The sequence below is a fragment of the Bradysia coprophila genome, unplaced genomic scaffold (genome assembly GCF_014529535.1).
Source record: "Bradysia coprophila strain Holo2 unplaced genomic scaffold, BU_Bcop_v1 contig_350, whole genome shotgun sequence".
Lineage (NCBI taxonomy): Eukaryota > Metazoa > Arthropoda > Insecta > Diptera > Sciaridae > Bradysia > Bradysia coprophila.
In genome coordinates this window covers 4,759,032-4,773,202 of record NW_023503608.1, presented here as the reverse complement: position 1 = coordinate 4,773,202, position 14,171 = coordinate 4,759,032, and the positions used below count along the sequence as shown (strand labels likewise).

The window sequence follows — 14,171 nt, the reverse complement described above, 5'->3', positions numbered from 1 at the left end:
TCATTATCTAAGAAAATTTATTTCCGACAAGTTTTAGGATTATGTGAGGTTAGCACATTAATGGTAATGAAAAATTTTCTTTCGGTGCTACAAATGAAAATGGCACACAGTGAGTTGTATCGTCTTTTTCGTGGAATATCAGCTCAATGCCTTTCGTATGTAGATCTAAGCAAATTCGATGGGAAACCTCTTATCAAGGTGAAAAATAGATTTGCACGAAGGCAAGTCTGGTGGTTTTTCGAGAAAGAATTATGTTGATCCGGTGGGTCCTTTGGTAGCCTTTGGTGGCCCTGATGAAACGTTTGCCGTTTGCCCGTTTGTAACAGGTCATCTGCTGATTGTTAATTCCTTCAGTTTTGCTAAACACAGAATCACTTTAGAGATTTTTCACAAAAACAAATTATTAGGCTTATACCGTCAGCAAGAGAAGCTTTTCGATTTAAACTTTTGACTGCTTGTATTGCAGTCACAATTCATGCTACGTATTTTTTTGAAATATATTTCCTTCCACTTGTGTAAATTATCATTATCTCGTAAGCAAAACAAAGAGGCAAGATGATTTATTGTTGTCGTAAAGGAAAGTAAAACTTACGTTAAACAGTTTTCTGAAGACAAAAGTTGATCTGACGAAAATTTGAGGAAAATAACGGCAAATGCATTTTACACCATAGCTTATACCGAGAGCGAATTTCCATTACATTTGAAAGGATATAGAGAATTTGGTTGCTCTTTTGAGTTTTCCTGGGTAAATTGCGTCATTACGTCGAAATAGTGAAGATTGTAACTTCTAAAAGCTAGATTTATTTTTAGGGGGAGGTTACCTTTCGTTCTCATTAACAATATGTCTACGTGCATCCAAAATGGTGTTTATATTGAAAGTCTGTTTCGAAGGTCCATCTGATTTCCTATACTGTTCTTGAGTAGTCGGCCAAGTATGTGATTTGAAGCTGATAAACCTGGTGTTCGTAAATAACAAACAGAAAAATCAAGAAGAAAAATGCAAAACTGAAAACATTTTTTTAAAACTTTATCTTGCAGAGGATTTTTTTTAGTCTTAAATCCTCCATTCGTTTGATGTATATTGTGACTTCAGAAATAGTTTTTTAAGTTATTTTGCCAGCATTGTTTTTCTACTTATTCTGGTGTGATGACAATGTTTCCAAAGTAGAATTTTAAATGGAATTGTTGTTTCTCGCTTCACCAATGTATATATAAAATCTGTCCGCTCGATCTTTCTCCACATTTATACCTTTCGCTTTTTGTATTTATATTGACGTAGGTGTTTTCTTCTTAATTAAGTATGCTGCAGTTAAATTTATATAGAGAGATTGATGATAGTATTGCATGCGTTTCGTGTATTGTTGAGGCGTATTCTCGACGGAATTATATTTAGAAAAAAATGTATTTTCTAATTTTGGGAATATGTTTAAGGAAAACGATGTACGTATACATCATTAATGGTTCATTGTAATGAGTGGTGCTATTAAAAATGTTGTGCCAGGTGCAAAGTTCAAAATTAGATAACTTTCTAGAGTAGACTAAATTGGCCAGAGAGTTTTCTACGAACTTTATGGGACAATATATTATTGAAGTTCAGACGAAAATATCAATAAGTATTAATTCTAAGTAGTGAATGCCCTAAAATCCTTCAGTTTGGTCCATTTTAAGAAGATATTTTCTATTTCCGATGAACGTAGTCATTCTGGAACTATTGTCTTCCTTATTAATTATATGTTCCATTATCACTTGTATTACGTTCATTCGTTGTGAAGGCTGAAACTTTAAATGCACATTATATCCCCAATGGTGAATTTGTTAACAAAATTATTGGTTTTTTGGTCTGTAGTTTGTTTTTGTTTTTTTTTTTGTTTTTTTTTTGAATTTGTGCGGTTGATTCATGTTACAATTTTTGGTTCGTATTATTGTACTCTGAAACTCGAATAATAATAAATAAAAACAACAATCAAATAGTGCGGTAAAAATGAAACATTGGTATATTATGATGATTTGGTTATGGAAACAAAATATCTCTAGTCAAAATAAAACAGAATTTTCGGTTATTTAAAATGTTTTAACATTTAAAGGATTTATATATTATTTGATTTACATATTTTTCGGGCGTATTGTTGACATTCACATAATTTTTATTATAAACTTTCCCATGAAAAATATGGTTTGCTCTACATATGGTAGACACATTCTATTTCTATGTTACATTAGCTGGAAATATAATTTTACGAAGCAGGCTACGAAGACAACTTTAGACATTCGTTGCACCACTGCTTAATATTCGGAATCTTTATTCTTAAATTCTTTTAAAATTCTCAAAAATTCATAAAAATTCTTAAATTTGAGAATACGTCAGAATTTTGCAAAATTCAGGAACTTTAAGAATTAAATTCTTAAAATTTCTACAATAGGGGTGTCCAAAAAACTAAAGTGCCAAAATGTTTGGGGCGCAGGGCAGAAAATCATTCTATATGGTCCCCTGATAAAAAGTGTCTATGGGACCGACTCAATCCGAATCGATTTAGGGGTCGCTCATTGACGAAGTATGTGAAAAATAGCCAAAATCGTTTGCAAACCAGGTTTTTAGAAAAACGAGCCATCAGAACAGTCGGAGCGTTTGCTGCGACTGAGCCCCGTACAAACCCGTATATCTATTGCGTACGTGACCCTAGTGCGTCTGTCACCCTACTTTGACCGTAAGCCTATGCGCCGGTTAAAGTAGTTAAAGTAAAATTATTATGTAATGTGTACATCTTAGAAATTGCGCATAGCGCAATTACTAAGCCCCGTACGACGTTCCTTTCAAATAAAACAAAAATTTCAAATAGCCCTAAAATTTTAATTTATTGAGTATAAATACACATAGGGCCTAGTATCGGCCTCAGTCCGAGGATCCAAATTTTTTTTTTTCAACTACATTCTATTCGGCCTTTGATTACCTTCCAAATGAAACAAAAAATACGAAAAACGGATGAAATTTGCTCGAGTTATATGTAAAATACACATAGGGCCCTAGTAGCGGCCTTAGTCCGAGGACCCAAATTTAATTTTTTTTCAACAACATTCTATTCGGCCTTTGATTACCTTCCAAATGAAACAAAAATTACGAAAAACGGATGAAATTTGCTCGAGTTATATGTAAAATACACATAGGGCCCTAGTAGCGGACTTAGTCCAAGGACCCAAATTTAATTTTTTTTCAACAACATTCTATTCGGTGTTCGATTATCTTTCAAATGAAACAAAAATTACGAAAAACGGATGAAATTTACTCGAGTTGTATGTAAAATACGCATAGGGCCCTAGTAGCGGCCTTAGTCCGAGGACCCAAATTTAATTTTTTTTCAACAACATTCTATTCGGCCTTTGATTACCTTCCAAATGAAACAAAAATTACGAAAAACGGATGAAATTTGCTCGAGTTATATGTAAAATACACATAGGGCCCTAGTAGCGGCCTTAGTCCGAGGACCCAAATTTAATTTTTTTTCAACAACATTCTATTCGGCCTTTGATTACCTTCCAAATGAAACAAAAATTACGAAAAACGGATGAAATTTGCTCGAGTTATATGTAAAATACACATAGGGCCCTAGTAGCGGACTTAGTCCAAGGACCCAAATTTAATTTTTTTTTCAACAACATTCTATTCGGTGTTCGATTATCTTTCAAATGAAACAAAAATTACGAAAAACGGATGAAATTTACTCGAGTTGTATGTAAAATACGCATAGGGCCCTAGTAGCGGCCTTAGTCCGAGGACCCAAATTTAATTTTTTTTCAACAACATTCTATTCGGCCTTTGATTACCTTCCAAATGAAACAAAAATTACGAAAAACGGATGAAATTTGCTCGAGTTATATGTAAAATACACATAGGGCCCTAGTAGCGGCCTTAGTCCGAGGACCCAAATTTAATTTTTTTTCAACAACATTCTATTCGGCCTTTGATTACCTTTCAAATGAAACAAAAATTACGAAAAACGGATGAAATTTGCTCGAGTTATATGTAAAATACACATAGGGCCCTAGTAGGCCTTAGTCCGAGGACCCAAATTTAATTTTTTTTCAACAATATTCTATTCGGCCTTTGATTACCTTCCAAATGAAACAAAAATTACGAAAAACGGATGAAATTTGCTCGAGTTATATGTAAAATACACATAGGGCCCTAGTAGCGGCCTTAGTCCAAGGACCCAAATTTAATTTTTTTTTCAACAACATTCTATTCGGTGTTCGATTATCTTTCAAATGAAACAAAAATTACGAAAAACGGATGAAATTTACTTGAGTTCTATGTAAAATACACATAGGGCCCTAGTAGCTTTTCACTTCTAAGGCCCTAACTCACGGTCCACTCACCCGATTTTAAAAAACTTTTTTTTCCTAGATTGGTATTGACAATACCTATCATTTGCCGTGTCATTTACATTTCCATCGTTTATTTTGCCATAAATATCACCAAAAGACCTTAAATCACTTAGGTGGCCCTAACTCACGAAGGGCCGACCCGAATATGCCCATCTTCGAACTTAGCCTCACTATTTTGACTATCTTTCAGGGGAAAAATTTTTTTTTGAAATCGGATTTGATTTACTCAAGATATTGACGTGACGGACAGACGGACAGACGGACAGACGGCCCAAATTTTTATTGCAGATTCGTCATCTATAAACATAGGCAAACACTTTGCCCTTACCGTCTGCTTCGAATTCCATCAATTACACACGGCATCGTAATCCTATAAGCCCCTTCGTACTTCGTACGGGGCTAAAAACTGTGAAAATTAATAACCATTCTTGAAAAAAAATCCAAATAAGCCTGTGTTGCACTGCCACTAATTCCAGGGTATAAAAATTTGGTTTACTAAAATTAATGAAAGATCTCCACATAACCTCGGAAGCCCGTGTAGTATTTGATACCTAATTCATTATTTGTATTTTTGTGACTCCCTTTCATTTTTGATAAAGTGAAGAATTGGTCGTTTGGAAAAAGATTTAAAGAAAAATTTGATTCTTTTGAATTTACTTAATTCGTTCGTAAGTCGCTTAGTGTTTTATTTAAAAAATCTTTTACTTAGTTTTAACAATATTATAATGTTGTTGTCGCTTAAATAATATGACTATCTCTTAAGGACTGCATTCGTATGATGTGCATTGAATTCGATTTACATCGTAAATCTCTTAGCATATCATTTTCCTGTTTGGTATGGTTATTGATTGGTATGTTTCATTTCTAATTTTGCTAATCTTTTGCAACACACATGCATAATCAATGCCAATATCAATATTGATTTTAATAGAAAATTTCGACATTTTCCATATAAATGCAAGTCAAAGTTTGACACAATCAGCAATGGTTTCTGGGAAAATACGATAACAACTGTCAAACTATTTTCCAATTCTTATTCCTCAATTGAGATAATAATTGAAACAATTTGAATAATTAACAAATTATTTAATGAATCAATATAATTTTCATGAAAGCATAATCAAACATTCAAGTGATCGATAAAATTATTTTACCACAAGCGTCAGGTCTGGAATGGGTTGCAAAGAGTGCCATGATTGATAGGCTCTTAAACTTAAGTTAAGATTTTTTTTGGTTCAAGGCACTAAATGGATTTGCCCCATTGGCCCATAATGCGGACCTGTCAAGCTGAAGAATGACAGTTCTTTGTTGTAAGGTTGGGAATTGTTGTACTGACATTCTTAATCAATGAAAAACCTTTACGATTTGTCTCGGTGCTCATTGCAGATGCAAAGAATTTGAATTGACGAAATAAATATTAGAATTGTAAGTAGAGGATATGTCCGGATTTATAGAGAAAATAATTGAATTTACGAGTTTTCTGGGACATTGAATAGCAATAAAAATTATTCAGAAAAAAAATGTAGAATAGAAATGACATCGAAATCTGCATGGATCAGCTCCATTGGTAGTTGTGTTACAATTCTATAAAACAACTTTTTTTCAATTTATTGAAGACGGAAAAGAAATCGTCAGGTATCAAGACCCTATCACATCTCTTAGACAAATTATACCTAGACTGGTATTACGTACCATAAAATGTGTGTCCAACATCAGTTTGTACAATGTACACATTTCGTTCGTTTGACGCTTTTGATAGTTCAATTTGATCACTTAATTTAGAGGGCAAACACATACTACCAAATATTTTGTATTTCATGTTGAGACCACATATTTCACGTAAACAAAATCTACTACTTCGTTAGTCTTAAAATGTGTTTTTCTTATATATAAGACCGCACTCATTGTTTACGTTTCGTTTTCGTTGCTATAAACAACAACGTCTCATTTCAACAAAAAAATCGTCCTTCAATTCCAACGACACTGTTCGGTATTTGTACAATTTTAATTGTTTCTAGACTTTGATTAAAAACCAACAATTTACGGAATTTATCTACGCACCATTTCGATAATACCAAATTAATGAGCTAACTTCCACATAAGATGTAAAAATACTTGTTGACACCGCGTACGGATGAATGTAAATTAAATCGAAGCACGACTTTATAAATCAAAGCTCATGTAAAATTCCATCAAAACCATGTTGAAAGCAACAAAACAAAACAGATACATGCTTTTCTTTGCTCAACTGCATTAGCGAACCATTAGCGACCAATCAGATGCAAGATAGCCACAACAGTGCTAGAAAACTGTGCATTTATGTAGCATTTATTGGAAATTTATCAACGATCGCTACAAACTCTGCCACTATACATATGCAGACAATATTCACATCAAAACGTATTATAAGGTTATTTATTACATGCTAATTTTGCCGACGGTAAGTGAAGATAAGCCATTGAAAGATAAATAAATGGAATAACAAGCCAAAAGCTACCCGCAATGAACGTAATATTAAATGTGTGTACCTCGATGTGTACTTATGAAATGCAAACATAACTTTTCAGCAAGATAAATGTGGATTTGGATTGAAATCCAATAATTTAGTGTCTACCACTATCTGCTCGACATAATTAGCACATAATATTTGCTACGCTCCGATTGCTTTCGAAGTTCCGATTATCGTTTCTTAAAATGCAAGGAGAATTTCATAAGAATGAGTAGGATAGGAACTTCGCTTTATTAATTGTAACGTTAATGTAAAACTTTCAAATGTTGGGCGTTGGGCTTTCGTTTATCATTATGCGTTTAACTATGAGCACTATTAATTGGGCCTTAGTTTTCAATTGACTAATTTCGGTTTTGTAACCGAGGTCCGTGTGTAAGTAGAGCCGCCGCACCTAAGTTCTCTACATTAATTCTGATAAATGTGAAGCGGGATTTGATTGAAACTAAATTTGTGTATAAAAAGTGATCGAAAATAAAATGATTTGATCAGTCGTAAACTTTTCCGATCAGATGTGAATCTGCATGAATTCAATATTTGCGCTGATCAATTTAAAGTTTAATTTGAAATCGGTACCGAAAGTCCAAAAGATCAAAAGCATCAATGGATCTTACATACTTGGCCGCTAGCTTCAACGGGCTCGGATATAAAGTGAACATTCAGTACCATCATACCACATATAAACATACATAATATTTGAATAATTGGTGGGCAATTTGCTCGCATTGTATGAAAGTATTATGCATTAACGGCAAAATGAATATTGGAAGGCGCCAATTTAGCAGAATTGTTTTACTCCTCGTGGAACAACAATATTTTCAAACACAGTGTGTGTGTCGGCACGACAAAAAATGCATATTACCGGCAACACGAGAGCAATGGGATCATATTTATGAGAAAAGTCGACTAATTGGAAGCTTATACATATGACTGTGCTAATTTTGCGCTATTATCTCGTTAAACGTTGGTGTATAATAATCTATGCAGCGTTACAAATTGTCGATGAGGATACATACTTTTCATGTTATGCTTTAATGATTATGTTTGTTAGATCCATTGAAAGATAAAAGTATCTACTTTTATGACATATATTAAGATTATAGGTATATGGAACAGAGAGAGACAGCGAGCATAAACGGTATATATGTGTTGCGTTGCTGTATTCAAAATCGTACCCTTTACACATTCCACAAAATGTATGTGGGGAAAATATGATTTTTTAACATTATTTATAGTCGGGTGTTCTGTGCCCAAAGAAGGGATCCGAACCTTTATCACCAAACAACTTCTATTTTTCAGGAACAACTTGTACCATCCCTCGTATCCTGCTTCAAAGCAAATGATCAATACTGAGAGTACTAAAAGTAGCTTATACAAAAGAAATATAAAAAGCGAGGCCCGTAGCTGAACAGGGACCTAGTCCGCAATTGCCCTAAGCACAATATATTTTCGCGAAAAGTTAGATTAAGCAGGTAAATAACCTAACCATTCTCGTTGTGGGTTGGAAAGATTTACATTTCTAGATCTCGCTTTATTTATGTCAGTCATGTCTACTACTGCCCTGTTCGACACTAATTATAAAGACGCAGAATTGAGAAAAGAAAGCACCGGTCAGTTGTAGTTGTAAATCGGTGGGTCAACGAGAGAAGTGAGAGAAAAACTTCGAGTTGTAATTGTACGAAATGGCTAGAAGAGATTAGAAATTGATAATTTTCGACACAGGTGTTGAGGCGATGATGCGTTACAAATGATTCTAAAAGCTGAAATTCATTTGAAAATTGTTATTTGCAGTAACAATTTGCAATGGTACTACAACGGTTGACAATGCCGTCAAAAATGCATATCGCATCTTGGGGTGTGAATGGCTTTAGTAACATTGATCATTGGAAGTCAATAACCCGAATCGAGTGAGTCTGATTGCAATTGGACCACTGACAAACATCGCATGGGCAATTAAAACATTTCCAGAACTCAAAGACGTCTTTATAATGGGTGCCATGGCAGTCACAAAGATAAGTTTTATTTAATCCATTCATTTCCCTCGTTATGATTATTCGAATGGTAACAGGTCGTGGAAATGTAGTTCCTGACGCTGAGTTTAATTTCCATGCTGATTTGTTCTGTACTCTTTGAAATGTCTTTTTACTGTTCTCTCTGTAGAAGGTAGACTTCAACCCAGCCTAAACATTCCAACGGTATTATCAGCGCTTGTGACAGTTTTTCTTCTTATTTTACAATCAAATCAAATCTGATGTACGTGAACCTTAACCTGAACTTTCTAGGACTGAAGTTTCCACCGATTGGGAAATTCAGATTGTTCCAACGTTCAACTCTTGAACGAAGTTGAGAAGGTGGATTATTAAACGAAATCTTCATAATTATTCACCATCTGATGCTTTGTTAACAGTATAGTATCAATTCCTTGAATGATGTATCCAAAAGAATCGATATCACGATATCAGTTGAACTTGAACTTGAACTTGTGATCGATCAACGAAGTGACAATTATAATGTCACTGTAATTGAAAGAGTCAATGAAGACGAAATTAAAAAAATCTTACAATTGACTGCTACAACTTAGTGCTAAGAAACAACCGATTAACAGTCTAACTTTAAATGAAGTCAATTCCATCTTGTGGAAATTTTATATCGGGACAGAACGAGATATACTCTGAACAGAATTGGTTTTATCGAAACTAGTGTTGTAATAAATCTCCAAAAAAATTTAAATGTTCTTTTCGGTTCGCCTCCCTACATGTCCGAAGGAAAGAATTTATTAAGAATGCCTATCGTCAACATTCCACAAAACGGAGTAAAAAAAATGTTGCGATGCATCAAATTTTGCAATTCAACAAAAATCAATATTTCTGATGGAAACCACATATGAGAATCCGGAACACAACAATGTCCTAAATGGACATGAAAAATTATCTGCTATGAAACACCCAACTAAAACACACTTAGCAGCAGATCCTCTGAAGGGATACGTAATAGATATTATACGACAGAAATATTTTTACCAGATGTCATGGTTCTCGTTTTATTATAGTTTTAGCGTCCCATATATGAGACATCAAGCTGTAAATAACATGTGAGCTAGTCAGGTATACGTAAAGTATATATGAGAGATGTTAAGTGCGAAAGGTTTTTTTTTATGTAATCCTAACATGGGCATTGTTTTTGTATCCGTATTTCTATGTCGTATGAGTATGTTTATATTAGGGCTACTCTTTATCCAAGCATGTAACTCATTTTATTATGCTACAGTACATTATGTTGCATAGTGTATTTTCGTCAAAACATGTCAGATTTTATTATTGTTTTTCTAAGAACAATATGAGTAGGAGTGAGTATGTCTTCCAGTGAAAAACCTTTACAAAAACGAAAAACGTGTGTACGATCGCAATGTTGTTCCATCTAATACATTTCGTAGTATTACAGTTGGAGTTTATTTCATTTTAATGCCAAACTACTTTATACAACAACAGTCTGGAAGCGTATTGGTATGAAACGTTTGAGACAACCTTATATATCGCGCGAGTACATTATTTTTACATTTTGTCCAGTATGAATGGACATTATTGAGTTATTTCTGTACAATTTATGTTGTACGTTTTATACGTATACTTCAAGTAGTTATGGATGTAATTGGATATTCGAACTTTTCCGCACAATGTAACCATTTTGTTTGAAAAATTTATTTCTTGTTTTTATTGCTGTTGGTTCGGTGTTGTTGTACACTACACATGGATCCATTTTTGTGTTGTTTTTTTTTTTGTGTAATACCGAACACACTCACTTCAACGGAAGAGTGTTTCATTTCTGGCAATCGCCTTCATTGTGTTTAATTAACAACGTAAAATAAAGTAGCCACCATTTCAGTATACAAATCGGTAAATTAACGGGCTCTTGATACATCTGCATCTGAATATTTGACAAATTAATTTGCATGAGGAAATTAGTTGATATCTTGGTATTCATTGGCATTGTTTTTGTATTGCTTGCAATGGAGAAAGGAACAATTTAATCATTTTTTTAATGTTCCACAAATAATTTTTTTTGTTTTGGCTTGTTGCACTCCTTTATAATGTCTAGATCGTACAAGCTGGTTAGCTGCCACAATGGCAGCCACCAGTCGAATCCAAACTTGTTATGAATCTATCATCTGTTATCGACAGCGACTTCATGATGAAACGACAAGCTCTGTCTAATGCTGTATTATATAGCAAATCTCTTGAAATTTACTTAGATTAACGATAAAACGTTGACCTTTTGAACAGCTGTTTATACCAAAAATAAGTTGAATTTGAATTAATGTTGATCTGGTATGAGTTTTCGTACTGGATTCGTAATAGCAGCTACCTACATTTCTTCCGCTTTGTAAATGTGTAATGTTGGGCAGACACAAGATGGAAATGAAACTTAAAAAAAGATGTGTTCTATTCGGTTAGAGTGGTTGGATTTTCTGTTCGAAAGAAATTACGCGCGATTAGGGTAAAACGGATTCAAATTCAAAGTCATTATCGAGATAATGTTCATCAATATTTTGTTCTGGAAGCGAATTTATCGATAAATCGATTTTCTGAATCTCATTTTACATTGGTAACAAAAAAAACTTAATTTTCCTTTTTAACGTGTCTGTAAATTGCAAGGGATGCATGGTCTGTGTTGAAGCACCTAGCAGGGTAATAGAGGTTTTCTGTGTATATTGTGGATAATATTTATTTTACTAGTTTAGTACGCCCATTAACAAGTTGGTCACCCCTCGATCAGTACTTCTTTCATATTTTCATTTTTTGTTTTGTTTTCAGTGGTAGATCCAAAGCACTGCAAGCGTGAGTGATCGTAGTCACAGCTGCCAGATCAAGTATTATTTTTCCAAAGTTTTTAAAGTGCCAAATTTGTATGATACACTGTTCAGATTAAGAACTGTACCACTCATGCTTGAAGTGCATTTGAAGAAAATGTTGACCTTCAGAACAGTAATCAAAAATAAGAGAAATGAAGAGTTTACAATATTAAACAATTTATTTCCATATAAAAATAGAAAAACAGTTTTAGGACTTCTTCTTTGTTCAAAATGCGTCTAGGCAAATGAAAGTTTGGAAATTTATAATTTGTAGTCTTTCCAGATGGCATTAGAACCTTAAAAAAATTAATTTAAACTTCGATTACACTTGATAAAAATGGTAACATCGTCTTCAATGATCCTGTGAAGCTACTGTAATAGTCCTTCATTTCTGTCTATTTATTTCTGTCGATGCTCTGTTTATGAATTCGTTGCATGTGAGACTTCAACGATTTAAAGTGTTTGAATTTCACGGAGCAAATTTCACATTCGTGATATATGTCGTCGTCGTGCGTACGCATATGCTCCTTCATCTTATCCGACCGTTTAAATCTAGCCAAACATACATCGCATTCGAAAGGCTTCTCATTGGAATGTGAAAGGATATGGCGAGCTAAAGACTTCTTGATAGCGAAAGCAGCTGTGCACTCTGTACATTGGTAAGATCGTACTTGATCTGAATGAGTTTTTAAATGGCAGTTCAATACGCTCTTTTGATTGAAGCTTGCCGAACATTGGTCGCATTTGTATAAGCGCTCGTTGGAGTGGATGCGCATGTGGTCTTTGACGTAAGCGAGGGTTTTGAAACCGGCGAAACAAAGTAGACATTTGTAGGGTCGATCTTCGCTGTGCGTACTCTTGTGACGTGTTAAGCGTGACGAATCTATAAACGTAGCTGCACAAATATCGCATTTGTACGGTCTCTCACCAGTGTTGTGTGTTCTCAAATGTCTTACCAAGCCACTTTTCCAAAAGAAGTTAGCAGAACAAATATCGCAGCTGAAAGATTTGTTGCCACTGTGAATTTTCAGGTGGCTCCTAAGATTTGACTTCTGCGTAAATTCGATGCCACAAACAATGCACTTGAACCGTTTACCCATGTGATGAGATTCGATGTGAACCTTCAAACTTTGTCGGTATTTGAAATCCCGGTCGCACATTTCACATTCAAAGGTTCTGTCGCTGTGTCTTCGCATATGTTCTTTCAATTTACTGCTTCTGAAAGATGCAGAACATTCGTGGCACTGGTATAGCTTTTCCGAATAAAGTTCCGAGTGTTTTTCTAAATCTTCCAAAGTCTCTGGCCGCACGTCACTGAATTCGGGCTTATAAATATGAACTCGATCCTTATGTTCAACAAATGCACTCTCGAGATTAAATCTCTGCCCGCAGTCGTCGCACTTATGTGGATAACAAATGTCTCGGTGCTCTGTACGCTCATGGGCTTTTAAAGTCATAGATTGCGAAAACGACTGTTTGCAAACTTGGCACGCAAATGTTTTCGGATTGGAATTATTGCGCTTCTGTCTCATAGACGCAACGTGAATTTTCATCATATGTGTTCTCATTGTCGAAAGAGTGGAAAATAGCTCGTGGCAGATGTCGCATTCAAACGATTTGTAGTGCTTGTCTCTCATATGTTTCCGGATGTGACTCTTATATTTGAATTGTTTCAAGCAGACGGCACATCTAATGGAACCATTGGCATCCTTCGTAATTGGTCTCTCATTATGTAGTTGAAAATTGCGCTTCCAGTCAACCTGCGGAAAGAAAATTTCTTACGTTACGTTCCGATTACAATTTATTGAAACATATTGGTTTCTCTGATGACGAGTCCAGCGAATTCCATTTTAAATGCTAAACATCTCAGACTAACCATTGATCGTATCACTACTGTATCTATTCTGCTATGAAACTTATCGCCGATCATATTTTCCGCACTATTTGTATCACTGTCCGTCATGATTTCCTCCAATCGCAACATTGATGATTCCATACTAGTTATTACTAGAGCCTAGAACTTTTGTTTTGGTTGCAAAATCCGCCAAAGATAAAATATTCAAAAAATCGTGTTTTTTGTTAGAACATTCTATTGGACTGAATTTGAATTGTCAAAATGTGTGACATATAAAACGATTTGGAGCAGAGACGCGGAATACGGTTTTAGTTGAAGGGGTCAACATTGTCTTTCCATTAGATCTGTTTGTTAGAATTGAACTAGACAGAAAATTGAAGTTCAAAGAGAATGTTGACTATGTGAGCAAGAAAGTGGCGAAAAAAGTCGGCGTTTTGACAAGACTAGCAAACAACCTAACCACCAGAGCACGTATCAACATCTATAAATCGATTGTCGAACCACACTTCGTGTACTGTTCTTCATTGTTATTCCTCAGTGAGCAATCAGCGTTTGATAGACGACAAGTACTACAAAATCGT

The 14,171-nt window shown here is 34.7% G+C and overlaps 1 protein-coding gene across 1 annotated transcript; it reads right to left on the bottom strand.

Moving 5' to 3' along the window:
• Positions 1–12,044: 12,044 nt before the first annotated feature.
• Positions 12,045–13,857, bottom strand: LOC119080361 (zinc finger protein 501-like). The gene is made up of 3 exons (XM_037188660.1): positions 13,612–13,857; positions 12,137–13,495; positions 12,045–12,097 (listed from the first exon to the last, which is right to left on the bottom strand). The coding sequence occupies exons 1-3, from the start codon at positions 13,729–13,731 to the stop codon at positions 12,047–12,049; spliced, it is 1,530 nt and encodes a 509-aa protein (XP_037044555.1). The 5' UTR covers positions 13,732–13,857; the 3' UTR covers positions 12,045–12,046.
• Positions 13,858–14,171: the final 314 nt, after the last annotated feature.